The sequence below is a fragment of the Neodothiora populina genome (assembly GCF_041146345.1).
Source record: "Neodothiora populina strain CPC 39397 chromosome Unknown canker_contig_8, whole genome shotgun sequence".
NCBI lineage: Eukaryota > Fungi > Ascomycota > Dothideomycetes > Dothideales > Dothioraceae > Neodothiora > Neodothiora populina.
The window spans coordinates 1,584,628-1,612,013 of record NW_027191411.1 but is presented as its reverse complement, the minus strand read 5'-3'; the positions used below and the strand labels follow the sequence as shown (position 1 = coordinate 1,612,013).

Genomic DNA, 27,386 nt, shown 5'->3' with positions numbered 1-27,386 from the left:
TTAGGAACATAAACACCCGTCACTCCCGCGCCGTTAACGTGCTTCCGATACCGAAACCCGAAGGACTTATAAGCTGGCGGGCCGCGAGCCTAATATAGCATTACAAAGCTGGCGATTTAACGAGGGGCACGAGGTGGGGAGATTTTGTGATTCGCCATATGGTGTGTTAATGGAGTGAGAATCTTACGCTAATTATGCTGGACATACGACGTCTCGCTGTAGAAGCTTCGACAGCCACGACGACGACTTACTCCTACTGTATCTCTGCTCTTTACCACTTGATTGATCACCTTGTCGTGATCTTCTGCAGTAACATTTTTTTGGTAGTCCAGTCGTCAACATCGTAAATACACAAGCTGATGCGCGGAGGCTGAGTCACCAAGGCAAATTATGCAGCTTCAGCAGAAGAAGTACATCAAGGCCTCGCCATACGACTGGCCCCACGATGGACCCATCAGCACCGAAGATACGGCCCTGGTGTTGGTAGACATGCAAAATGACTGTATGTGCCTGCCGGCATCTCCATGACCCTCAGTCCTTCCATATCCAATGTATCAATCGATGTTCTTGTAGTCGAACCGAGTATGCTAAGGTAGGTGCCATATCTCCATAGTTTGTGCTCCGGGTGGATACATGGACCACCAAGGTTACGATATCTCTCATATTCGCTCGATTATCCCTGGGCTACAGAAGCTTCTCGGGTCGTGTCGTGAGGGAGGATATCAGGTGTATCACACAAGGGAAGGTATCTTCTTTTCCATTTCTTTTCTTCTTCTCTATCTCTCTTTTGCTCGTCGGTATCGCTATTGCCAATAATGGAACATGCATACAGGGAACAATGCCCCACCTTTCTTGGACCTCAACCCCACCCATATTGCCTCTCCATTCCATACCACATAGAGTGAAACCACAACCACCCCTCCACCCCTCCACAAATCCCCATATCACACAGTAGCAGCAACCACGAAAGAAAATAAAAATTAAACGGTTAAACCCCTCACTCATCACCTCCAGGCCACCGCCCCGACCTCAGCACCCTCTCCTCACGCGAACTATTCAGAAGCCGCAACAACGCCTCCGGCCTCGGAATCGGCGACCAAGGCCCCCTCGGACGCCTCCTGATCCGAGGCGAGAAAGGCCACAACACGATCCCGGAACTATACCCCTTGAGTCCAGACGAATGGCATCAGTCTGAGCCGACGATAGATAAACCAGGCAAAGGCCTCTTCTCCACGACTGATTTCGCTCTCTTGTTATCGAACCGTGGGATCAGGCGCTTGATTCTGGCGGGTGTGACGACTGATGTCTGCGTGCACACGATCATGCGGGAAGCTAATGATCGCGGGATGGAGTGTTTGATTGTCAGTGATGGATGCGCGGCTGCGAATGACGAGCTGCACAGAGTCGCACTGGAGTCGGTCAAAGCTGAGGGCGGTGTCTTTGGGGCGGTAGCGCGGTTGGAGGATGTTCTTGCCGCTTTACATTAGAGGATCAAGACTAAACAAGGGAATGGTGAAGGGAGGATAGACGCTAGAGGGCCTCTGCTTTGCGGATATATTCAATATCATGCATTTTCAATCTACGTGATGGTGAGGGAGTAGTGTGAAAGGATAAGTAAGGGAGTAATAGAAAAGAGATGAGTGAGCGGTGGTAATCCAACCCTTAGGCAGACCAACCGACCTTGACATAGGCTCACATATCTCCCACATGTGAGCTCACTTCTTCGACCTCCTTGACCTTTGAAACCATCATCCATCAACACCAAAAACGCCCAGACAACGCACCAGTCTCATAACAAGCTTTTCTTTTGCAAAACCATCTACAAACTATCTGCAGATCGTCACTAGAAGAGCGGTAGCCCGCCTATGAGCAGGGCCCTAGAGAGGCACACTTGACTGAGGAGGCTCATGCTGCAGGTCTGCTTAAGCAGGAGTTTCACAATGTATAGGATTAGCTGGTACTAATTGAAGGAGTAAGGTGGTAGTGAAGTAGTAGTGAAGAGATAGTAAAGCAGCGGTAAAGAGGTAGTAAAAGGGTAGTAAAGAAGTAGTGAAGAGGTATCAAAAAGGTAAGTGAAAGTGTAGTGAAAGTTTACTAGAGAGGTAGTGAAAGGATAGTAATGAAGGGATAGTAAAAGGGTAACAGAGAAACCTTTTAAAAACCTTAGAATAGTAACAGGAGGAGTACATAAGTATAGTAAAACAATAATCGAGAAATACTTGGAGAGATAGCAAGGTAATAAACAAATATTGAAGGGGCAGTAAAGGAGTCACAAGCAAGTAAGAGGAAACTAAAAAAGAAGTAGTGAAGAAACAGTGAAAGGGTAGCAAAGAAATCCTGATAAATTGTGTTCTGAGCCTAAAGGTTTGTAACATAGTAGAAAAGTGATCATTCTCTTAGGATGAGCCTGAGGTCGAGTATCTATACTTGAGGCTGGACCTCCAGTCTGACTTGGAAGGCGCACCCTGGAGTCCGACGGTAGGGCCTAACTTTAGGACTAGCCTAGAGGGTCAACTTAGGGGCAACCTAGGTATGCCCCTAAGAAATTGTGAGCGATTAATAAAAAGAGGGTAAGAGAATCGTGGAAGACCAGTGAAGGAGGAGCAAATAATTAATGAGAGAGAGATGAAAAGCAATGAAGAAGAAATGAAAAAGCAATAGAACAGTAATACGAGAGTAGCAAAAAGAGTGGTGAAAAGAGTAGTAAAGAGAGGACTGAAAAGAGGAGCAAAATCTGCTTCCTCTCGCTCGAACCGCTCCCTGCTGCGTCTCCAGATGCTCCGTATCCATTGGATCCCGGACGTTGCTTGAAGCCTTCATAAGGAGTAGGAGGATGTGCCTCCTCGCCTACCTGACGTGGCGGCGTCGGCTCCCGATACTGCCCTAGGTATGATGGCTGCGGGGGTATGTTTGCAGCGAAAGGGCTGTTCTGGAATGGAGGTGAAGCTGGCGGTGTGTCAAAGGTGACATGCTTCAGAGGTCTTGGTGGTGGTGCAGCTGTCATGCCGTTCTGTCCAGTAAAAAGAGCAGTAAAGAAGACCTGAAGATATTGTGAACAGCTAGTAAGAACAGGATAAAGAGATAGTAAATTAATGGTCAAGGAGTAGCGAAAAAGCAGGGAAAAGGAGTGGAAAAGGAGTGGGAAAGGAGTGAATAAGCAGTGAAAAAGCAATGAAAAAGCAGTGTAAAGACAATGAAAAAGTAGTAAAGGAGTAACGAAGAAATCCTGAAGAAATCGTAAGCGACTAATGAGAAGCGGGTGAAAGAATAGTCAAGCAGTAGCGAAAAAGCAGTGACAATCTAATGACAAAGTAATAATGGAGCAGTGAAGGAAGGGTAAAGAAACAATGAAGGACTAACAAGAGAACAATAGAGGAGAAGTGAAAGTGAGGCGGAAGATAGGTGAGGGGAAGGGGAGTGCGAAAATTTATTCATGTCATTTACGTCTCGAAAGTCTCAGCAGTCAAGACAACTAGTTACTACGAGCTTCTACCATATCAATCCAATGGAATTCGTGGCAAAGATGTTTTTCCGGGACCATTCTGTCTGATCCAAACTTTCCCTTTCATGTACTTGACCTGTATTCCATATTTTCCTTCTTTGAAGTCCAGAATATCGACAATACATCCTGTTTTGACGCCTAGCAAAGAAACATCTACAAGTCGCGAGTACCGACAAAGTCAGCCCAAGGGCGGACCTCAGCTGGGATACCCTCCTTCTTAGGGAGCTTCTCGCTCATACATTGGGCGAAGAGGACAGCGGTCTAATTATCACAGTCAGCAACAATATCGGAAAGAATAGCAACAGAACGTAAAACTCACCTTTGGCTCCATGAAGAGAGGAACACCAAAGTCGACAGCGTTTCTTCTCATGACGTAGTCCTCGTCGATCAAGCTAGAAGCTCTCTGCTTGGCGAGGTTGAAGACACCGCGGATATCATACTTCTGGAAGACCTCACGAAGGGCGCGCTTGTCCTCCTTGGGAAACTCAATGACCTGAACAGAGACGGATCCGTCCTTGGATTGGCTCTCAAGGTGAGACTTGACTTTCTCGTTGGCGGCGAAGAGCTTGTAACCGAGCGGGTTGAGGTAGTCGACAATCTTGGCGAGGTCACTAGTTTCGGTGGTACCACCGAAGAGAAGACCCTCGCCAGGGTTTGGTAGACGGAAGTTCATTGTGCTTTGCATGGCGACCCAGTAGGCCTCAACGAGGTCCTTTCCGAAGCAAGCCATTTCACCAGTGGAAGACATCTCAACACCGAGGTAAGGGTCGGCGCCAGCAAGACGAGTCCATGAGAATTGAGGGACCTTGACAGCAACGAAGTCACGCTCCTTTTGCATCAAATCGACAGGCTCAGGAACATCCTTTCCAGTGAGAGCGCGAGTGGCGACGTCAATAAAGTTGGTACCGAGAACCTTGGAGACGAATGGGAAAGAGCGAGATGCGCGAAGGTTGCACTCAATAACCTTGAGGTCGGACTTCTCGCCAGGGGTCTTGGAGTCGGCGTCGATAATTTGCATGTTGAACGGACCAGTGATAGACCAAGCCTTGGCGACCTTCTCAGCGATAACCTTGACGCGCTCAATGGTGTCCTTCGACAAGTTGGCAGGGGGAAGAACAAGAGAAGCGTCACCTGAGTGGACACCAGCGTTCTCAACGTGCTCAGAGACGGCGTGAATAAGAAGCTTTCCGTCGTGAGCGACAGCATCAACATCGATTTCGCGCGCGCCCTCGATGAACTGAGTAATGACGACAGGGTGATCGGGCGAAACGTCAGCGGCGGCAGTGAGCTTCTCCTGAAGCTCATCCTCGGATCGAATGACAGTCATAGCAGCACCAGAAAGAACGTAAGACGGGCGAACAAGGACAGGATAACCGACAGTGTTAGCAAAGTTTTGAGCCTCCTCGTACGAGGTAAGCTCCTTCCAAGCTGGTTGATCAACACCGATAGAGTCGAGGATGGAAGAAAACTTGTGACGATCCTCAGCCTTGTCAATGTCGTTAGGATCAGTACCAAGAATCTTAGCATGGCCCTGCTCTTGGAGCTTGAGTGCCATATTCTGGGGGAGTTGACCACCAACGGAGACCACAACACCTGAGGCTGATTCCAATTCGTAGATATCCATCACACGTTCGTATGACAGTTCTTCGAAGTAGAGCTTGTCGGGAATGTCGTAATCGGTCGAAACGGTCTCCGGGTTGTAGTTGATCATAACAGTCTTCTTGCCCTGGGCCTTGAGAGACAAGTTGGCGTTCACGGCGCACCAATCGAATTCGACAGAGGATCCGATACGGTAGACACCGGAGCCAAGAACGAGGACGCCATGGTCGGTGAAATCAACATCGTGAGTAGAAGCGTTGTAGGTGGTGTACTATTACATGTTAGCAACTGCTGAAATCAAGAATGCAACAGAGAATACATACTAAATAGTTCGTCATCGTTGGGAACTCAGCGGCAAGAGTGTCGATTCTCTTAACCCAAGGGGTGATGCCGAAGTTCTTTCTGCGGGCGCGAACTTCGTCCTCGGAGCTGTTGACGGCATTGGCGATTTGCTTGTCGGAGAAGCCCATTTTCTTGGCCTTGAGCATCAGCTCCTTCTTTACACCGTAGAGACTGCCAATGGCCTCGAGCTCGTGAGTGCAGTCAACAATGTTCTGGATCTTGTAAAGGAACCACTTGTCAATTTTGGAAAGTTCGTGGACTTTGTCGACGGAGTATCCCTCGTGAAGCATGGCCTGGCCGACAGCCAACCAACGTCTATCGGTGGGGTTTGCGAGGACGTCGTCTAGGTCGTCAAACTTGTCGCCTTGGAGTCCCACGTACTTAGGGTCGACCTGACGGATAGCCTTTTGGAAAGATTCTTCAAAAGTACGACCAATGGCCATGACTTCACCAACAGACTTCATGGCAGAACCAATGTCTCTCTTGACGTTCTGGAATTTGCTCAAGTCCCAACGAGGCATCTTGGTGACAATATAATCCAGGGAAGGTTCGAAGTTCGCAGTGGTGGTCTTGGTGACGGCATTGGGAAGTTCCGGCAAAGTGTGTCCAAGACCAATTTTAGCAGCGGTGTAGGCGAGAGGGTAGCCAGTAGCCTTTGAAGCAAGAGCAGAAGAGCGAGAGAGACGGGCATTGACCTCGATAACCCTGTAGTCAAGTCCATCGGGCTGAAGGGCATATTGAACGTTACATTCACCTACGACACCTAAGTGACGGACGATCTTGATAGCGGCAGTACGGAGCATGTGGTACTCTTCGTCGCTGAAGGTCTGCGAAGGAGAAACGACAATACTGTCACCGGTGTGGACACCGAGGGGATCAAAGTTCTCCATGTTGCATACAGTGATACAGTTGTCGGCGGCATCTCTGACAACCTCGTACTCGGCCTCCTTCCAGCCCTTGAGAGATTTTTCAACCAAGATCTGAGGAGAGAGAGTGAGGGAGCGAGCAGACAAGTTGCGAAGTTCCTCGGGGTTGTTGGCAAATCCGGATCCAAGACCACCGAGGGCGTAAGCGGCACGCACAATGATGGGGTACCCGACAGTCTCAGCAGCGGCGAGTGCCTCGTCGATAGTGCCTACAGCAATGGACTCGGCAATTGGGATGTTGATCTCCTTGAGGGCGGATGCGAACAAGTCACGATCTTCACTAGTCTTCAGGGTCTGAATGCTAGTACCAAGGACACGGACTCCGTATCTGTCAAAGATACCCATCTGGTCCATCTGCACACCCAAGTTGAGCGCAGTCTGACCTCCGAAAGACAAGAAAACACCATCGGGACGCTCTTTCTCAATAACATAAGTGACGTATTCGGGAGTGACGGGAAGGTAGTAGATCTCATCGGCGAGAACGTGCGATGTCTGAATAGTCGCAATGTTAGGGTTGACGAGGACGGACTTGATGCCGGCTTCCTTGAGCGCCTTGAGAGCTTGGGAACCTGCATTGATTGTCAGCGCTGCAACTGAGTGATCTATAAGGTGATCGGGAATCGCGCGTTTTCATGCATCCCAAGCTTGAGAGCTTCACTACATACCAGAGTAATCGAACTCTCCGGCTTGGCCAATGGCAAGACCACCGGATCCAATGACCAAAACCTTCTTCAAATCAATCAGGTTCTGACCTCCGGCAATCACACCACTCTCAAGGTAGGCCTTGGAGCTGGGAGCGGCCTCGGCGATGCTGGTGGCATAGCGGAGCTGGGTGAAGCGGCTCAGCGACCTCTTGGGGGTACGGACTGCACGAGCAGGCTGTGCAGCGAACGCTGACCGAGTAGTCAAGCTACGGGCGCAGGCTCGAGCGGCCAGAGAGCTCTGTCCTTGACGGAGGAGGTTCTGCGCGCTGGTGCGTGCCAAGCGGCTGGAGAAAGCCATTTTCAAAAGCCAAAAAGGCAGTGAGATGCAAAGACGCTCTCTTCTTGGAGGTCGTCAAAGGTCTTTCGACCAGAGATTGCAGCTGGCTGGCTAGTGAATGGGGCAAGAATAAAGCAAAGAAAAAAGGATTGGGTGTTCTTTTTTTCTTCTGATAGGCTCGAGTAAGCTCCCACAATAGCCTTGCAGAATCGAGTCACGAGCAGAGGAATTGACAAACCTGAGTGAGAACAGGATCTCTATTTGGATAACAGTCGCGTTGACCTTGCACAGATGTCGGCAAAGGTCTCCTCGTCAAAGAATATGTACATCAGCACTTGGAGATGGGGATTGGTAGTGAGAGCTGTCGAGGAATTGCTCATGCAAGATAGCAGGAAAAAGCTTATAAGAAAAGGCGCGCATGGACCACTTGTGACTGGATGCAAATGGTCAAACAAATCTTGACAATCTTTGCTCTTTGCCCATCTCCGCCCGCTCAACGTCCACTGTGACCCATTCAATCGCCGCCGGTTTCGGCCTCAGCAGCGCCATGCAGTCATATTCCATGTGCCAATCACTATCGCGAATGCGCAAATGCAATGGGGTCAGCCGCCGCAAAGCGTGCCTGGAGCTCAACCACACTCGCTGCAGATCTTTGAAGATCACTGCGAGGTTACCTCGCGCACAAATCATGCATTGGCACACTTGTAAGTGCTGTACTTACTGCTGCACAATGTATTTGTAACATTTTGGGGTCAAAGGCTCCCTAATCAATAGTCAATAAGTCTCTTCTGAATAGTCAATGAGTCTTTGATCAACAGTCGATGAGCCTTTGATGAACAGTCAATGAGTCTTTCATCAATAGTCGATAAATCATTGCCGAATAGTCGATGAGTCTAAGAACTGTACAGTATATTTGTAACATTTTTTGGTCATGTCTACCTCGTTCTGTTTCACGCGCTTGTCTTTCCACCTTATGCGATGGATGCGAACGCTCTCTTTTTGCTGCTCTTCTCCGTTCGCTCTTCATGTTGCTCGTCGTCCTCCATGCCATGCACTTGTGCATCCCGCATGTCTCTGCCCATGAGTCCCAGAGCTGCCATGTTGAATCCTAGCACCGTCTTCTCGTCTTTGATCCAGTTCCCGTACGCCTCCAAGATTGTCCCGAGCAATTCCTTGAGTTGTCTGCTAGCCACTATCTGCGTGTTGTGCGTCTGCAGCAGGAAGTAAAATACTCTCCATGCTAGCTCAGGCTGCATCCGTCGTTGCAGAAATATTGACACAAAGGTGAAAAGCGTCGTGAGTGATGTGAATGGGATGACAAGCAGCGCGTCTTGTAAGGCGGCATTGGGGATCTTCCGTATCGTGTTCAACACATGCTCCTCTGCACTAATGCCGCCGAGCGCCATGAACAGAGGATTTCGTTGCGGCGGTGCGAGTTTCGGGTTCCGTTCCTTTTCCGCTTCCCATTGTTTTACAATCTGATAATCGGCGTAGCCGACCTCCATGGCCTCCATGATTCGTTCACCATAGGTCAGTGTCGCGATGGTCTGCTTGGACGCAGCAGCGACTTCTGATTCTTGGCCCTCCTCGTCGGCGTCGGCGTAGTCTTTGTCGAGCTGAGTCGCAAGGGTAGACTCGTACATCTCCTCCAATTCCTTCTCTCGCTCTTCCTCGAGGAAAATCAGATCGTCTGTCACGTCCCACACACGAATACTCTTGTCGTGACTCGCTGTGATGACCTTCTCACCCGTACGACTCACTGCCATGGCCCAGACCTCGCCGTGGTGACCTTCAAGCTTCTGTATCTGTTCAAATTTATCTCCGTCCCATGTCTTGATGACCGAGTCCTTGCCAGCACTGAAGAACAAATGAGTCTCGTCCTTCTCTACCGGATGCGGGATGAAGGCAACCTGCATGACGCTGTCCTGATGTGCGAAGAAGGCTCTGTGACAATCACCGAAATCAAGACCCCAGATGCGAACGTTCTTGTCGGCACTGCAAGTCGCGATGAGCTTGCTATCGGAAGAAATGGAAATGTTGAGGACGGGCAGCTTGTGGCCGTAGAGGGTGAGGAAAAGCTTCAGAGAATCGACGAAGAAGACCTTGACGGTGTTGTCCAGGGTAGAGAGGGCAAGCAGGCGTTCGTCGGGAGAGAAACAGATGCTCAAGACATCATCATTCACCTTGAGCACGCGGGTTTGCGTGAGCTTGAGCTTCGGGGTCGTCCTTCTCGTACCGGGAATCTCCTCCTGCACAATATCGAAACGCCAGAACTTGGCGGCTTTATCGGCACCACCGGTGACGACCGACTTGCCGTCCGGGTGAACTTGCAGTGTCCAGATGGCTCCGTCGTGTGCCTGGGATTTGTCTATGAGCGCCGAAGAGGCGATGTCGTACAATTCCAGCTCTCCTGTTTTCGTGCCTAGTAGGACAATTTTATCACCAGGTAGGAAGGTGCAGCAGAGCGACTGGCCACACTCCAGCGTGCGAAGGCAGCTCTGCGTCTTGACATTCCAGATCTTAAGCAGGCCTGAAGAAGCCGTGGCAAGCATGCGATCATCTGAGCTCAGTGCTAGAGCCCTGATATCGGTCCTGTGGCCAGGGATGTCAACAGCCATGGTTCGGGTATAGTCTGGCGCATCCGCGGCGGCTTTCTTCGATCTTTCCTTTGCGGTCACAGTATACGCCTCGACTTGGTTGTTGTTGGTGGAGCATACGAGCTCAACGGCCTTGGAAGACTTGCTTGCAGCCCATGCTGTCGATCTGACTTTTCCCCCTGTGCGGACAATAACGTGGGGTACGAAGACTTCGGACACATCAGGTGGGCCTGTCTGCTCGTCTTGCTCCGGACCAAGCTCCTCTCCGTTTTCCTTTGCTTTTTCTCTCCGTCTTCTGCGCTTCCTCGCGAGACTCTTCTGCACCTCTTCGTCTGATCTGATGCGCCAGATCTCGATTGCCTTTTCGGAACCGTGCACAGCAACGTACTCGGACCTGGGATGGAAAGCGACGGTCAAAGCGCGGTCTTTGCTCTGTCTGTACAGAACACCCTGGCTGTGAAGAGCGTTGAGGTTGCTGCCTTCTCCGAGACGACTGCTGTACTCGGCCAAGCCATCGAGATCTATCGACCAGACCTTGAGTTCGCCATCGTTGCCGGCGGTCATACAGCCCTGTCCATCCGGGGAGATTGCCAGAGCCCAGCACTCTCCGTTAGTCTGTGCGACATGTGTCTCGATACAGTGTGGCGTGGAGAGATCCCAGATCTTGATCAAGGCGTCCTTGCTGGTGGAAAGAAGGTATTTCTCCTCAAAGTCCTCTGGATCGTCAGAGATGTCGACGCCTTCGTCGGTGTGTGGTGAGCTCCTGCCTGTAGTTCTAGTGCGAAGGAAACGCAAGCCGGTGATCTGATCCTTGTGACCGCGTAACTTGAACTCGGCCGTTTCCGAGAGAAGATTCCAGAGGATGATGTCTGTGTCTCTCGAGCCACTCACCAGCCTGGACCCATCGTTGTCGAAGGCGAGCTGGGTCACGGCAGAGCGATGTCCGTTGAAGCTGATGATGATATTAGAGGATAGGGCATCCCAGACCCTGATACTGCCGTCAAAGTGGCCGACGGCGAAAAGGTCCTGCTGGGACGGGCATTGGGCTATGGCTGTGACTTCCGCCTTGCACTCGCTGTCATGCCAGCGGCTGAGCAGCTCTCCCTTCTTCACATCCCAGCAGAGAACCTCTTCATTGGCGCCGACGTATGCTCGTCCTGCGCCAGTATTCCTCGCCGCTACTCCATAGATGCTGTCTGGGGTCCAGACGAGGTTCGAATTGGCGGAGTTGACGAGACCGAAGATGTGCGATTGCTCGTATTTACTGGGAATTGTCAGTGAGAGACTTGCGACCGTGATTATCCATTCAGACTCACCGATATGATCGAACCATTGTATAATCGCCAGTTGATCGAAAAAACAACCGGCCAAGAAGACCTCGGAAAATAATTCTTGAATGCAATACAGAAATGCCAAGCTTTGCGGAGCAGACTTCTAAAATCCGCCGGTTGCCTGGCAGAGCCCCAAGTGGAACTGAACCCTAAGGCAGACACGGAGGTCCTGCCTGGTGGGTGACGCTGTGTCTGGCTGCGGTAGCAATGGCTGCCTCAGGCTACGGGAGACAGTGTACTGTAATTGGTGCCTACCTTGCCTCAGCCCTGCTTGCTATACTGTATACCACCACCCACTATTGACCATCCCACCTGGACATACGCTACTGATTCCCGTAACTTGTCTGAGCTGCACAAGCCCTGCTTAGTTCCTCCTTCCCTTCCGCGCGGTGCAATTGCTGGTGAAGGCCCCCCCCCCATCCAACCGCAACCATGCTCCTCCTCGACTATCAGAACGTCCTCATTGAGTCCTTACTCAAGGATCGCTTCTCGGGGTATCGCATTGACCCTACGCTGGATGCATATTCTGTAATCGCTGACAAGAGCATAGTGCTGCTCCTACCTCAATTGACCAAATTGTCTCCGACTTCGACGGTGTCACCTACCACATCTCCACACCGACAACCAAGACCAAGATCCTCATCTCCCTGTCCATCAAGTGCTTCGGCGAACTCGTCAACTATGGAGCTCAGGCTATCCTAGAGCGCGAATACGGCCCCTTCATCGTCCAGCCCGAAAGCGGTTATGATTTCTCCATCGAAGTCGATCTCGAAACTCTCCCCGCCGAGCAGGAAGCCAAGGATGACCTGATCAGGAGGATCAGTCTGCTGAGACGAAACGCCATGGCAGCACCCTTTGAGCAGGCCTTTGACGAATACGCGGCATTGAAGGAAGAGGCTAGCAAGTACACTTCGGAAAGCGCCCCCGCAGGCATGAAGGAGGGTGGTGCTGTCAAGACGGTCCACTACCGCGACGAGGAGGCCATTTACATCAAGGCTAGCCCGGATCGTGTCACCGTTATTTTCAGTACTATTTTCAGAGAGGAGACGGACCGTATCTTCGGCAAGGTCTTTTTGCAAGAATTCGTCGACGCACGAAGGAGAGCTATCCAGAACGCGCCCCAGGTGCTCTTCCGCAACGACCCGCCGCTCGAGCTACAAGGCCTCCCTGGCCTACCAACTGCTGGCGCAGGCGAGGTTGGCTACATCACTTTCGGTAACATCACTTTTTCCAAATAAGTTCTCTGTTGGGCATCGCTAACATGCTTGTAGTGCTCTTCCCCCGTCATCTTGCTGCAGCACGACGAGAGGATGTCATCTCTCACATCGAGACCTTCCGCGATTACTTTCACTACCACATCAAGGCTGCAAAGGCCTACATCAACACCAGAATGCGAAGAAGAACCGCCGACTTCCTGCAAGGTATGTTGTTTACTACCCTTGTCACATATATGGTTGTTAACATGGCATCACAGTGCTGCGCAGAGCAAGACCAGAGGCCGAGGAGAAGGAGCGCAAGACGGCGAGCGGCAGGACCTTTAGAGTCCAGGCTTAATGGTAGCAAGCATGCGATAGAGTCTCAGACGGCAGGTATATTATAAAAACCTCGAGGAAAACCTCATCATCAATTTGTCTTTTACCTGAAGCTCTCGGCCAGTTTTATCGTATCATCTATCTGCAAGACGTTGTATGACCAGGATAGCGGAAAGTTAAGCAGTGGATGACATGCCAAAACCCCTCCTTTCACCAATAAATGCATTAAATAATGGATTACACGAATGATAGGACACCCCACAGATACAGTCCACGTCACACCTTTGTGCACCGAGCGAGCTGTGAAAAGTAAGGCGCATGTGATACGTGAGCCCATATACACACTACCTCATCTTTCCTTCCACCTTCTCATCCACTGAAATGCGATCTGAAGTAAACCTGAAATGAAACCCAAGCTCGCCAACCCGTGAATTGGAGTAAGGTAAGGTACAGTACCTTACACAGAAAGCCCACCAGCGCGCCCCAGCCCCGCAGACGTCATCTCTGTTGATTCTCACCTGCAGAAACTCGGGCTGCGATGACTTGTAATGCTTTTCAAGGCAAAAGTAAGGTAAGGTAAGGTAGTACTAGTACCTGACTTGCCAGATAATAATAGGTTGGCATGGGTAGCGCTCTTATCCACACAATCTCTCTCTCTCTCTCTCTCTCTCTCTCTCTCTCTGTCTCGCACGCGATCACCTGTTGACTTTCTTGTGCCATGTGAGCACATTTCATAACATAAAGTACGGGTATAACTGGATATATGCTTTTAGTGTCACGTTCTTCGCATCACAGACGACTCGGTTGCGACAAAAAGCTATCTTACCTTGGCTGGCTCTACTTACCAACTCTGTTGATTCTCCCCATCTCTTGAACAGTAACACTTCTCATACGGGCGATAACAAAGTTTACCTTTCGTGCAACTATATAGAGACAAATGAAGTGGCAGAAGATGGCGCCGAGATACTTTAGAAACGATGCCGAACTGACGTCGAGAGGTATGTAATATAGAAATGCACATCCGGTACGCTAACAACTACCTGTATACTAACCGACGATAACAACAACAACAGATCCGCACAAACAGCTTATTTCATCTCTCACCCGTCTCGTCACTCAGCATCCGCCAGCCGAACTACGTGCTGGTGGCGGGCTCTACAACGGGCCGACGAGCATCGGATATCTGTTTCTCATCTTGCAGCAGTTTTACTCTGATTTACTCATCGAGGGTTTCCAGCTCGGTCATTGGTCTGCTGCGTATTTGGCGCAATCTCAAGATCACATCAAGTCCTTCCCTGGACCTCGCATTGGGAAATGTGGTATCATGGACGATATCCTGGCTCTCCTGGCCATAGGCGCAGCCAGTGCAAAGGATATAGAGATGGCCGCCGAGCTATGTGACTACTCAGCAGAAGTTCTCGATCCCGACACGGAGAACGAGTGGCTCTACGGACGCGCTGGTTACCTCTACTTTCTACGTCTTGTCAAGGCGAGTTTTCTGGATGATGAAAAGACTACCAAGATGCTCAATGACACGGCCGCTGACGTGGTTGAGTCGATCCTCGATTCACCTAGACCTTGGAAGTGGCAGGGCAAAGCCTACGTCGGTGCCGTGCACGGCGCGTTTGGCATCATTACGCAGATCGTCTTGACTGATCCCAAATACGCCAGAGAGGTCGAAGCTGACTTGGCAGCATGGCTGTCGTACCAATTCGAAGGCGGCAACTGGCCGAGCAGCATTCCGCCAGGCAAAGACAGATTGGTGCAGGTCTGCCACGGAGCGCCGGGAGTAATCAACTGTCTTGAGTCCATCAAGGACTATTTCCCGAAACTCACCGATAAGATCGAAAAGGCAATCAGGAAGGGCAGGGAGTGCGTATGGGAACGAGGTCTCTTGACAAAAGAGGCATGTTTGTGTCATGGTAAGACCTGCATGAATCAGTAGATGAATGTTTCATTAGCCAGTACGCTGATCCGATTTCTCGATGCAGGTATTTCAGGTAACGCCTTTGCATTGGAAGACAAGCAGTGCGAGCATTTTCTTTCTTATACCACTGGTCACGAAATGAAGTCGTTGGCAAAGGACGACATGTCGGAGCCTTCGGAAAATCCAGAGGCGTTGTGGTGCGGCGAGGCTGGGAGAGCATGGGCGTGGGCGGTCGTGGACAAAGGACTTCCCAAGCGCCTGCTGGGTTTTAATGACCTGTGATTTCGCAATTCGATATCGCACACTCTTTTGAGCACTCTATCCTAGATACAAGGAGAGTCGCGTGTGCATGGCGAGGAGACAACATGGTGGTAAGGCGCAAGCATGCAAGCTTGGCGTGCATGCGCCCTTTACGAGCTACGATAAACAAACAGCGGGGGTGTTCCTGCATTTAGGGAGGCGGAAGTCTCGAGATGTCTCACACGGAATATGGGGTTGTTGCAGCAGGCTGAGACATAGCTGTATACCCCCTCAGCGGCTTCCTGGTTATGTGTGTAGTTAATGCGATCATGATATCCTCAGCGAATGTGCTTTACCATGGATGACACAATAAGGCTCTTAAATGCTCAATGCTTATTGCCCAGAATCGACAGCGAGGTACGCCCAAATTAGGGTAACCTCAAAATCTTAATATAAATGATCGTACGCGGGAAAACACGATCGCCGTGCAGACCAATCATTGCCGCAGACGCACGGACATACTACTACGCTCTCGTTGCTGTGTAGCAAAGCCCCCCCTTCAAGCCGTTTGAATACCGTTGAGTGTCTTTTCTCATTCCTGAAGGACGACGAGCGACAGGCGCGCAGGTTTCCTTCTGCTTCATCGACAACGAGCAGGCGACGCGTTTTACGACCCATCAGAATCCATCTCACCACAGTCCTTCATTCTTTTTTTTTCCTATCCACGTTCCTTATTGTAAGACCCTTACGGTCGCACTTTCCTACGATACTTGCTGTGGCTGCATCGCGACTCGACTTTCATTCGTTCAGAAAATACCCCCGAGATCGACATTCAGCCCGTCCATCGTAGCCCAAAAACCCCCATCCCATCACCAATAGCCGGACATCTTGGTAGTGTATACGGTAGCACAAAGGACGTCATAACTCTGCTACTGCTATCGCATAACAACAACAACTACACCTGGATATCATCAATTTAAGTGCGCTTGTAGCACGTGTAATCAGCTCCACCTGCGCCCGGACGAGCTGTTCAGCACCACGCTTCGTCAACCATTGGCCATTTCAAATCACACGCATGCAATGAGGGGGCGCGCGTTGCTGTCGAGCCCATACCGGCTCGCAGCGCTCTTAATCACATCGCTTCCTGGACTACAGGCTGTCGCACAAAGCTCTGTGCCTTCCCCGAATTTGGATCTATCGAATCTCGGCCGTGTTGCACTAGCTGGTAATTTTGACTCTGTATCGTTCTACACTTACGAAGGTCAAAACGAAGACACTATCGCGATCAATGGCAGTCAATGGCTGTTATCACAGTACCCCAACGGCGACTTTCAGAACCTGGTCCTGTCCGATGCCTACATCACTACCATGTGCCCTTTCCTGTTGAAGGATGGCACTCTTGAAGGTGTGGTCGTCGGTGGTAACTTCACCAGCCTTGGTGGAGTAGAAACACAAGGCATTGCTCTCTTCAACCCGAACACCTCCAAGGTCACACCGTTGCCTGGTCTATCTGGTAGCGTCAACAGTGTCTACTGCGACCAGGATGCTTCAATGGTCTACGTTGGTGGATCATTCACCGGAGGTAACTCTACTAATGCAATCGCCTGGACTACTGGATGGACCAACCTACCCTTTGCTGGCTTCAACGGCCCTGTCTCCTCCATAACGAAGAGCGCGAACGGCAGTATCGTCTTCGGAGGAACCTTTACCGGCTTGGGCAATGCGACGACGCCCAAGGACAGAGACATGCAAGTCATCAACTTGTCTGCTGGAAACATCACGTCTCGTGGTTCTACTTCGACCTCCGGGTTCAGCGATCCCAGCAACATTGTCTGCAAAACAGGCGCCCAGGCCGGCACAGGCAACACTTGGTTGTTGAGCGACAATACTGCCGGCTACTGGAATGCAAGCTTCGGCTTCGGCTTCAATCCTACCAAACTCCGTCTTTACAACGCCGTTCAGGGTGGCAGAGGTACCAAGACCTTTAGATTCACTGCTGCACCCAGCCATGGCATCATGAACCTCACCTACTTTGATTCCAATGGTCAACAGCAGTACTGCTCAGCATTGTGTCCGCTTCCAGAGAACAACAGTACATATCAAGACTTCCATTTCGTCAATGTTATCGGCATGGACGGTTTCCAGATCGACCTTTCTGCCTGGTATGGATCTGGCGGCGGCCTTAGTGGCATTGAGCTTTTCCAGGATGACATCTATGCCTTCGCCGTCCCCGACTTCAACGAACCTCGATGCGACGACGTCAGCACAGGCGCGAACTCCACCGCTACAGGACCTTGGAAGCACACTCCTTCTGGCTCAAGCACTTCCGACTACCTCACAGCCAACCTCGAGAGTGACAGCAGTGACAGAAGCAATGCTTCGGTGGTCTTCCGTCCCGACATCAAGCAATCAGGCAACTACTCGATCACCCTGTATACACCTGGATGCATCAACGACGACACTTGCTCTTCTCGTGGGATTGTTAACGTGACTGGAACTGCAACTGCAGATGGTGCTACCATCTCCACCACTCTATACCAAACAAACGACTTCGACAAGTACGATCAGATTTATTATGGATATGTTGACCTCAACAGTGATACTTTCAGGCCCACAATCACACTTGCTCCAGCAGCTGGACAACCTGGAGATCTCACAGTAGTGGCACAGCGCGTGCGCTTCGAGCTTCTTTCCTCTACCGGTGGTCTGAATGGTATCTTTGAGTACAACCCCAACGAAGCAATCGTCGCTACTGACTTTGCCTCTTCCCCTATTGATGCTGCCGGCATGAATCTGGATTTCGGCGCTGTTGTCAAAGATATTGCGCTCGATGATGGCGCTCTCTACGTCGTCGGAAACTTTTCTGCGACTGGTGAAAGCAATGTTCTCTCGGTCACCGATGGCAACAATGCAACCTCGCTTCCAGGAAACGGACTCAACTCTGAGATCCTAGTGATGTACCAGAACGGCAGCATGCTGTATATGGGAGGAAACTTCACCAATACAGCTGATAACGACACGCAGGGTCTGAACCGCATCGCTGCCTTCTCGACATCAGACAAAGCATGGCAAAATCTCGGCGCCGGTGTCAACGGCCCAGTCTGGTCTATCGTACCGCTGCAGCTCAACGTCACTAGCGAGGAGCGCGAGGACGTTCTTATTGTCAACGGAGGCTTTTCCGAAGTCCTTGGGTTCGGCAGCAACGGCACGTATGCTGCCAACGGTGTCGCTGTGTGGGTGCCTTCACGCAAGAACTGGCTACATAACCTCGCAGCTTGCTCAATCGAAGTGGAGGGCGGACTGACCGCGCAAACGAACGTGCCCGGACTTGGATCCCTGTATGCTGGGTCGTTCGCGATACGTCGGTCCGGTATGAAGGATGCTGTTTCTCTTTCTGGTTCTGGCCTACCTGCACTACAGCCCCTCGGTGTTACATTTGACGACCAACAATCTTCGTCATCGTTGAGCAAGCGAGCAACTACAACAGCACAGAACATTACTGGAGTTGCGGCTGGCATCTTCTATGTCGAGAAGGGTCTGAACATAACTATTCTGGGCGGACACTTCACTGCCAATGCCACCGATGGCTCTACCATCAACAATCTTGCCATTCTCGACGACACCAACGACAACCAGACGGTCACCGGATTGCCGAACACCATCTCCGCTGATTCGCAATTCTTGGCAATGGATACTATGGACTCCAAGCTGTACGCAGGAGGTGTTGTGTCTGGTACAGCAAATGACAACGACATCAATGGCCTCATAGTGTACGATCTTGTTGCTGGTGCTCTCACTGCAACACAGCCTCCCGGCTTGTCCGGCGACTCGGTATCCGTCAATGCTGTCGCGAGTCAGCCAAGCTCTTCCATGGTCTATATTGGTGGTAGCTTCAGCAACGCTGGTTCGCTCTCTTGCGAAACTCTTTGCATGTACGACACTTCGACTATGCAATGGATGTCTGTTGGTGCTGGAATTAGCGGCTCCGTCTCATCTATGGTCTGGTCCTCCAACAACGAGCTCGTTCTTGCGGGTAACCTTACTGTCAATGGAAATGCTACGACAATGGCAATCTATGATGCAAAGTCTTCAACATTCAAGGAGATCGACGGAGCGTCAACTCTTCCGGGCCCTATTACGGCCCTTGCCCCCGCAAACGCTGCGTACGATGAATTCTGGGTGGCTGGTACCAATGCCTTGAGCAATAACTCTTATTTCCTCTCCAAGTACGATGGTAACAACTGGACTAGCGTTGCCGGACTCGATGACTCGACGTCAATTCGAGGCCTTCAGCTCATGGGTGTGACTTCAAACCACGAATCATCCTCTCTTGTTGATAGCAACAAAGTCTTGCTCATCACTGGATCGATCAGAATCCCCAGCCATGGCAGCGCGAGTGCCGTCCTGTTCAACGGCACTTCTTTCCAGCCGCTCGTGCTGACAAACCTGGCCAACGGCGGCCAAAGCAGTCTGGCGAGGATGTTTGTGCAGAACCCCGGCAACTTCCTCACCACTAGCAGTAAGTCTTCTCTTTTCTCTTGCGCTTGAAGCACTTTGACGACTAACACTGGCGTAGCTCATCACATGGATCGTGGATTCGTAGTGCTCATTGCGCTTGCCATTGCCCTGGCCCTCATCTTCCTGCTTGTCGTTGCAGGTATCATCATGGAAAGGTACAGGAGGAGGAAGGAAGGCTATCAGAAGATGAGAGACGGTGGCGGGGCCGGTATGCGTGCTGATCAGACTGCCAACCTCACCCGCATACCTCCGGAAAGCCTCTTTGGCACGTTACGGGAGAAAGACCCGGCGCCGAAGATATAGAAGTGCGTGCAAAAGTCGTTCGACATGACTTCCTGCCATGGACCTCTGGTTGAGTCCCGTTCCAAAAACTTTTATCGATGATACCAGGAAGCGTGGCGTTCTTTTTATGTAATTCAAATCGGGTTTTCTTTTCTTCCTTTTCGATTTCGCCATGTGGTAATCTCATTTTCTGTCTTCTTTTTCTTGTTGCAAAGTGCTTCATCTCCTTGTTTACTGTCTTTTTGACCGTTTCTTCTTTACATGTCTGGTCATACAAAGAACACATTGGAAGGTGAATACATAATGTGTCAATCGAGCCTGATCTTTTCTCTACATGATTCTGCTTTCCGAGAAAATGTGGTGATGAATGAATGTGCTTATCGGCCATACTTGTACTGAAATCTGTTTACAGCCTGTCATTCTGTCACTCTTCCACTCTTAAGTATGGCACGAAACCCACTCGTGAATGGTTGTATAGTACATGTATGCATGAGCGTCCAAAGCAACTCTACTCGCTCCCCCATGCTGCTGCTGCACAGCCAGCCGCCAAGCTTATCGATCTAATCGGACCTCGGCTAAGCGAGCGAGCGTGTCGATCCATTGACTTCATCGATTGTATCCATCATGGTATCGTGTACAAATGAGAAGACTAGCAACACTATTACATACATCTTGTTTTTGGTTGTTCGTAGGAGTGTGTGGTTCGGAAGGGTGAGCCAGCCTTGCTTTTTTAGATTTGTGTTAATGAGATCGTCGTGAAATTTTGAAATCGATATCGAGCGATGGTTGCTCTTTCTCCTGCTTCGAAGGTGAGTACTCAGTATGTCTCTCAGTTGGACTCTTTGAATCCAACCTTTTCAAGAATTGTCACGGTGGATCTGCTATACCCTGCCCGCCTTGCCTTTGAAACGAAAAAAAAGAAGAAAAGCATAGTCGTGGGACATTCCAATCCAGACCTATGACAAAAGAACAAATACCATTCGCCTCTAGTATCCTCGCTAACAGAGACAATATGACAGGCTGCGATCGCCCGTCTACGCTCTTTCGTCGCACCGCCTACACAGTACTACCACTTGCCTTTGACACGGCGAGCTGCGGTCTTGATACTGCTTTTTGCGGATCCAAAGGGCGATTTGAGGGTCGTGCTTACTATAAGGAGTAGTAAGCTTAGGAATTGTATGGTTCTGTCTTTTCATCCCCCGTGTTTTCGTGCTACATGTGGATTTTGGTGTCTGCTTAACGGACAGACTTCAAAATGTAAGGTAGATAGGCTAACGAGCGTGTAAAACAGATGCAGGTCAAGCAGCGCTGCCCGGTGGCAAAGCGGATGCATTATCAGAGACGCCATGGCATACGGCACGCCGCGAGGCATTCGAAGAGATCGGACTTCCGATGAGCGACGACAAACTACCACCCGGATACTCCGTCGAGCACCTCACAGAACTACCAGCCAACCTAGCCATGACCGAGCTCGGCGTCAGACCCTGCGTTGCGTGGCTGAGGCATAAGCGACAGCGAGCGCTGGTCGATGACCAGTCTTTGGTGGATGAGTCGTCTACGCAAGATGACGATTTGAACGGAAGCAGTCCCCGCGACCCCGACCCCGCGCGCGATCTGTTACCCAAGCTAGACGCCAAAGAAGTCGCGGCAGTATTCACGGCGCCATTCGCAAACTTCCTCTCTGCACTCGATCTCGAGCCCGCAGACCGAGACGGCGTGCCGGGCACATGGTACAAAGGCGCCTGGCACTCGTGGCACGAGGAGCCGTGGCGCATGCACCAGTTCTTCGTGCCGACTGTGCGAAAGGGGAGTGTTTTCCGGTCTGCGAATGCCGAGAATACCGGGTTGGATGCACGTGTTGCGCCGTGTTCGCCGAAGAGCCAGACGCCTGTTTTGCTCGCTGATCAGAAACACAAAGGGGGAGAAATCCAGAAGGAAGCTGCAGATACTGCCGCAAGGTCAAGACCGCCGCCTAGAAAGCCAGCAGAGACTGAAAGTGATGACGCACTCGCTCAGCCGAGATATAGAGTCTTCGGCATGACTGCTCGCATCCTCGTCGATGCGGCAAGAGTCGCTTATGTACGAGAGCCGGACTTTGAACACAACAGCCATTTCGGAGACGAGGATATGATTGCGAGATTGATGAAGATTGGACGACTGTCTGCTGAGAAGAAGTCTGGCGAGGTGCTGACTAGAGACGTCATGATGAAGGCGAAGAAGGAGGGCAAGGGTGCTAAGCTTAGTTGAGTGTGTGGTTAGCTTGTCGTTTACGTCGGGCAATGGGCAGCCAGATGGGGGTTATGATTGAGACTCGTGTTTCTCCTTCATATTGATTCAAGATGGCGAGGAAATCGGCTTGGTTATTTGTCTAAGCCCCGGCCAAAGGAGTATAGTTACCTAACTACACTCACCCCCGGAGCCCCGACATCGAAGCAACGTAACCATATAAAACCGCGAGCGGTTCCGACAATAACCAACAACGCTCTTCGTTCCCACACCAGAGCCAGCAAAGCGCATATCACAACCGCTGCTGCACTAGCAACATACTCGACAAGAAAAGGCCTCGAATGCCAACCTCTGGAACAGCACACCCTGGGCCGAGCAAAATCTGCTAACCCCCAAGTCGAAGCACGACTCGAAGACCAGACCTAGAAAGACAGGCTAGGCTAGGCTAGACCCTACCCAGGAGATCGCACCCAAGACATCCACCTAGCAGACCATGCAGTCCTACAAGCAGTTTTAACCCCGCGCCCTACTGCCGTGAAAAGGGTATCTACTCAGTCATCGAACACACCTCGATACAAAGACCTATTACTGAAAGCGGGAAACAACTCGCGAGGGAGGCCGTAGTGAGGATATCGCCACGACACGCATTGCAGTGCAGTGCAATACGATACGGAGAAATGCAAGAACGAAGCAATTCAAGCGGGGTTGCTACAAGTGATCAAAAGCAAGAGGTAAGGGACAAGAGGCGACCACTCCACCTCCCTAGTTGCGAAAGAGGAAGGGCAGATTAAAACAAGCGATACAAGCAGATAGAAAAGGAAAAGGAACAAGAGGCGACTACCCGTCTTTCTAAACGCGGAAGAAGGACCCACCACGCACGGAAGGCCAGGGTTTCAAGATATTCAGGCAGCCAGCTTAATTGCGCAAGCAGAAAAGAGGTGGCGGGGGAGAGGGAAGTGGTCAGTGTAGCTAACTGGTACGTAGTGTAGTCTAAACCTGCTCTAACAAACCCGTTCATTATCCAGTCACTCGTATAATCATCCACTTATTCATCGATCTAGTCCATGCACTCATAGGACCATTCACTCATTCAATCTCTCTCCTAGGGCTCATATGAGGCTGTGTAGATGAGATAGTAAACGAGATTAAAATCGAGACTTTCCTTTCACGTCTCGATGACTCTTTAATCTGCAAGTTGGCGAATGGCCTGCCTTCTGACTGATGAAGGTTCATGGTCAAGTGTCCTTGTTGTCTCTGTCTTTTCTGGCAGTGATGGTCGAGATTGAACGAAACGGGAATATCAGGTCGTTGACGAAAAGCAGAGCAGGATATGCACGACGATACGTCTGCCTTTCTCTGAGCGTGTTCGTTTCGGTCTTCTGGTGATACTACTGGTTGATTGATCTCTGTACTACTTCAATTGCTTTCTCTCGTACCACTACTAGCTGAATTATAACAGGACTTTACTACTAGTCTTTTCTGCAATCCTTCGCTTGATTGTTCGGATCTTCCAGCACTACTACAACAAGATCTTCAACCGTTCTTCTCGCATTGTTCTCAGCAGGCGCAATACGTGAAAATGCAAAAGCTCGGCCAGCCAGCCCCGAAATAGAAAGGACAGGGCAAGGGGCCATGAAACAACTCAAAAGATAGCCATCAACTCGTGTCTGGCCAACGACTCCTCCTCGAGGTTAGGGTAAAACGGCACCATTGCATCAGCGGCGTGGACATAGGCATCGTTATAGAGTCTCCAGTACGGGGTCCTGACTTTACGCGCAGGGTGGAAGAGACCAGCCCAGACATAGTTGAGCACGACGCCTGTGCCGGTGGCGACACGCACAGCGTCAATGGCTTCGATCATGCGGTCGATGACGTGCGGCGAGGTTTCGAAGACGTTGGGCAAGAGCAGGTTTAGGAGATGGAGCATTGCGTCTTCGCAGCCGAGGCCGACGACGCCGAGCGCGACGTGCTTGACGACCGAGGCGGCAGTCTGGCGATGGACTTGATCGCGGTCAATGAGCGCGTCTTCGAGGAGAGGGGTCACGGCGTAGACGTAGTCTTTGGCCATTTCTCCAATATACTCGAACAGGAAAGAAAGGGACTTGAGCACACCGTTCTGCACGTTGAGCTCGGGCACGCGGTACTCGTTCATGAGAGCAGGCAGAACGGTAAAGGGTGCGCAGGTCTCGGCCACGATACCAATGGCAACAGCAGTACAGACGCGGGACTGACGTTCTTGGACGCGGAGGTTGTTGAGGAGCGTGGCCAGGACATCTTGGGGTCCGATTGCCTTGGCGATAAAACCAAAAGTGTTGTTCGCTGCTCTTCGGATACCCTTCTTATGAGCTTTCAGCATGTCGAGAAGTTCGAAGCAGATGCGCATCCATTCGCGAGGGTTGACGCTTTCGGGCGCACGGTCTGCGATACGACCCACCAAGTCGATGGTGTTCTCTTGGACCTTCTCGTGACGATTACGCAGGATAGGGGTCAGTCGCGGGAGAAGGTCTTTGATGGGTGGATTGACCTGGTTGATACCAACCACGGTGACGATAGATCGTAGCGCTCCGAGTACAGAACCAAGGACTTCGGGATATTCTTCACCCAGATTCTCGTAAAGGTTCAAAGAAATCGTTCCCAGTGCTCCCTCTTGCCCGCAGTTCTTCATGACAATGGCAATACGTGAAATGAGATCGGCGGCCTGTTGTCTGACGGTAGGGGACTTGTTACTCATTCGAAAGAGGATTGTACTAGCAATCTGTGGTAGGTAGGGCGTGCATCGAGTATCAAGAGCATTCACCACAGTGCCAAAGCCGTTGAGGATAGTGACATCCTCGACGGTTTGCTCCTGAAAGGCGGTAAGGATACCGTCGACCAAACGCTCTTCGAGTCGCTCGTTGATGTCGGCAGCACCTAAGCTTGCAATACTCTTCTCGATCGTCTCCATGGTCATCTTTCGGTAAGCTTCACTCTCGTCCTTGAGGTTGTCGACGATGCGTTCAACAATCTCGCCGCATCCGACCTTCTTGCCGAGATCGCCGGTGGTTTCGACGACCTGGACGTAGTTGCGTCTGTCGAGGGCCATCCTGCGCACCCAGAAACTCTTGAAGAAGTCATCCAAGACAGTGTCCTTGAGGTACGCGGCAGTGACACCGTTGGTGTTTGCGCACTGCGAGAGAACTTTCAAGACGACCTTCTTCATCTCCTCATCTGGCGAAGAGAACTCTCGCAGCAAAATCTCCATGATCTGGCTGACGTAGTAGTTGGCAAATTCTTCATCCATGAGGGGCACGACGAATCCGACTGCTTTGAGGAAGGCTGCAAGACCCTTACCGCGCTGCTTGCGTGCACCGGTCCAGAGGGGATTCAGGATATCATCGAAGCTCTCGATACCGTAGGGATTTGCTGCCTCGGCAAGTGCAGCAATAGCCAATGCTGTGACAGTCCTGACCTTGGTCTGCTCATCGTTCAGATTGTCGCCGATACAGTCGACCAGACCCTTCAGATGTGGCAAGACTGCGCAACCCATGAGGATGGGGATCTGCTGCACGATCTTGACACCCGTGTGTCTGGCCTGCCACGACTTTTTGCTCTTGCACACAGCTCGGAGGAAAGGCAGAAGGGCAGGGATGCCCAGGGCGCTCGCAACGACAGCGAAAGCACGAGCTGTGGTGTTTCGCACATACTCGTCCGAGTGATCGATATCTGGACGCATGGTGGAGATCATGTGTGCAAGACCGGCAGCCTTGGCCAAGTTCGAGATGATCTCTCGGCCCTCGACACGGGCATAGTAGTCTTGATCAATGAGAAGAGGCTCGATAACGACGAGGATCTTGTGGGTGAAGGGGCGGACGAGATCGTCAAGCTTGTAGAGGATACGGTCGATGACCTTGACCAGCAAGTGCCGTTCCTGGTCCTCCAGCGTCTTCTCCATCAGCAGTGGTAAGATTTGATCAAAAAGAGGGCCGGCGCCAAAGGAGCGAGCGTTGTCTGTGAGTTGACGAAGAGCTGTCTTTCGCATTGGCGGAGTGCCGTTCTTCACCTTGAGCAGGAGGCGCATGATCTTTCGCTCCTTGAGCTCTTCCACACTCATCTCGGTCTCGTTGCGTCCGTCGGCCAGCTTGCCAAAGTAGGTAACGTCCTCGGGCTTCATGCGGAGATCGCCCATGTGCTGGAGCTCAGAAGAGAGATCCTGGCCCAGCGAGCGCGGGTCGACTGACTCCTGCATCATGAAGCCTCCCTGAAGCGAGGCGGGCGTTGCTGTCACCCGATGTGCGGGCGCGCGCAGCGGCTCATAGCCAGGTGGGAAGGGAAGAATCTTGTAACCTTCGGAAGGCAGCATGGCGTCCAGCTCTTCGTCCGAAAGAGGGGCATTGCGGCCTGAGATGTCTGTTCCAAATCCAAAAGCTGGTGTGGCGGATTGAGTAGGGTGAACGGGCGTGGCAAGACCAGCGTTTCCAACAGGAGTAGCAGCAGCAAGCGAAGGAGCCATGTCGAATCGAGACTTTCTCTTTGGCGCAGCAGCTCCGTCCTCCGGGGCGGGTGTAGAGTCCCACCTCGAGCGCTTTGGCTGCACTGCACCTTCGGCCTTGACGCCGTTGGTGGCATCGTCGGTCGCCGGAGTGTCCCATCTGTTCTTGCGCTTCCGCGGTGCAGCTGCTGCAGCATCGGTTCCGTTGACTCCGTTCTCTTTCGCTGCGCCGTTCGTGTCTCCATTCGCATCTCCGTTGTCCAGCTTCAGGGTGGGCTTATGCTCGACCACGCCATCCATCTCATCTCCACCCTGAGCCTGCTTTTCGGCGATCAGCTTGAGCACTCTCTCTTCCTCGCGCTCAATCTCCCTCTGCTGCATGATCTCCTTGTAGCTTGCGCCATTCTCTTCGCCGTTCTTGGAGTAGGGATCGGCTCGGGTCGGGCTGAGCTGGCGGTTGAAGCGTCGTTTCTGGTAGTCGGTTTCGCGACTCTGGATCTGAGCCTGGCCCTCGCGTCCAAGCAGGATATCCTCCTCGCCATGTGCGTACTCGTTCATGATCTCCTTGCTGGCCGTGTATTGTCCAACCAGTCGCCGTGAAGAATCCTCGCCGTTGCCGTCGCCGTCGCCGTCGCCGTCGCCGTCAACATCGTCCATGTCCTGGTCTGCATCGTCGTTGACGGCGATGGAAGTGTTGTAGCCGGCGAACTTGTCGCCGCTGTCGCTGCCGTATAACTCAGTGTCGGCGTTCTCGGTGAAAGAGGTCTTGTTGGGGTTAGAGCGTGTGTTTGATTGATCAAAGGCTTTGAAACCTTTACGTTCCGCCTGCAGGCGCTTGATCTCCGCTGTGGGTGCGCTGTCAGCTATGGTCGCTCTGCTGTATCCTACCACAGACGCAGACTCACCGTCAGACAT

General features: G+C 51.5%; 8 protein-coding genes across 10 annotated transcripts; 5 read left to right on the top strand and 3 right to left on the bottom strand.

Moving 5' to 3' along the window:
- Positions 1-390: 390 nt before the first annotated feature.
- On the top strand, positions 391-1,487 carry AAFC00_007003 (uncharacterized protein; the record flags this gene model as incomplete). The annotated part of the gene is made up of 3 exons (XM_069347047.1): positions 391-502; positions 614-745; positions 1,015-1,487. The coding sequence occupies 3 exons, from the start codon at positions 391-393 to the stop codon at positions 1,485-1,487; spliced, it is 717 nt and encodes a 238-aa protein (XP_069199921.1).
- A 2,168-nt stretch (positions 1,488-3,655) lies between these two features.
- Positions 3,656-7,371, bottom strand: AAFC00_007002 (uncharacterized protein; the record flags this gene model as incomplete). Its single annotated transcript, XM_069347046.1, has 4 exons — positions 3,656-3,763; positions 3,822-5,372; positions 5,425-6,938; positions 7,035-7,371. 4 exons carry the CDS (start codon positions 7,369-7,371, stop codon positions 3,656-3,658), a joined length of 3,510 nt encoding a protein of 1,169 aa, XP_069199920.1.
- Positions 7,372-8,321: 950 nt separating this feature from the next.
- Positions 8,322-11,280, bottom strand: AAFC00_007001 (uncharacterized protein; the record flags this gene model as incomplete). The annotated part of the gene is made up of 2 exons (XM_069347045.1): positions 8,322-11,211; positions 11,264-11,280. 2 exons carry the CDS (start codon positions 11,278-11,280, stop codon positions 8,322-8,324), a joined length of 2,907 nt encoding a protein of 968 aa, XP_069199919.1.
- Positions 11,281-11,710: 430 nt separating this feature from the next.
- AAFC00_007000 (uncharacterized protein) lies at positions 11,711-12,832 on the top strand (the record flags this gene model as incomplete). The annotated part of the gene is made up of 4 exons (XM_069347044.1): positions 11,711-11,772; positions 11,829-12,493; positions 12,550-12,699; positions 12,753-12,832. The coding sequence occupies 4 exons, from the start codon at positions 11,711-11,713 to the stop codon at positions 12,830-12,832; spliced, it is 957 nt and encodes a 318-aa protein (XP_069199918.1).
- Positions 12,833-13,747: 915 nt separating this feature from the next.
- AAFC00_006999 (uncharacterized protein) lies at positions 13,748-15,019 on the top strand (the record flags this gene model as incomplete). 2 transcript variants are annotated; one of them, XM_069347043.1, is made up of 3 exons in its annotated part: positions 13,748-13,808; positions 13,884-14,732; positions 14,802-15,019. In XM_069347043.1, 3 exons carry the CDS (start codon positions 13,748-13,750, stop codon positions 15,017-15,019), a joined length of 1,128 nt encoding a protein of 375 aa, XP_069199917.1. The 2 variants fall into 2 exon arrangements, with proteins under 2 accessions (XP_069199917.1, XP_069199916.1); XM_069347042.1 differs by having other exon boundaries at positions 13,763-13,808.
- Positions 15,020-16,057: 1,038 nt separating this feature from the next.
- On the top strand, positions 16,058-19,798 carry AAFC00_006998 (uncharacterized protein; the record flags this gene model as incomplete). The annotated part of the gene is made up of 2 exons (XM_069347041.1): positions 16,058-19,496; positions 19,554-19,798. The coding sequence occupies 2 exons, from the start codon at positions 16,058-16,060 to the stop codon at positions 19,796-19,798; spliced, it is 3,684 nt and encodes a 1,227-aa protein (XP_069199915.1).
- Positions 19,799-20,559: 761 nt separating this feature from the next.
- AAFC00_006997 (uncharacterized protein) lies at positions 20,560-22,024 on the top strand (the record flags this gene model as incomplete). Its single annotated transcript, XM_069347040.1, has 3 exons — positions 20,560-20,586; positions 20,797-20,953; positions 21,069-22,024. 3 exons carry the CDS (start codon positions 20,560-20,562, stop codon positions 22,022-22,024), a joined length of 1,140 nt encoding a protein of 379 aa, XP_069199914.1.
- A 1,621-nt stretch (positions 22,025-23,645) lies between these two features.
- AAFC00_006996 (uncharacterized protein) lies at positions 23,646-27,386 on the bottom strand (the record flags this gene model as incomplete). Of its 2 annotated transcripts, XM_069347039.1 has the most annotated exons (2): positions 23,646-27,316; positions 27,377-27,386. In XM_069347039.1, the coding sequence occupies 2 exons, from the start codon at positions 27,384-27,386 to the stop codon at positions 23,646-23,648; spliced, it is 3,681 nt and encodes a 1,226-aa protein (XP_069199912.1). The 2 variants fall into 2 exon arrangements, with proteins under 2 accessions (XP_069199912.1, XP_069199913.1); XM_069348382.1 differs by having other exon boundaries at positions 23,646-27,386.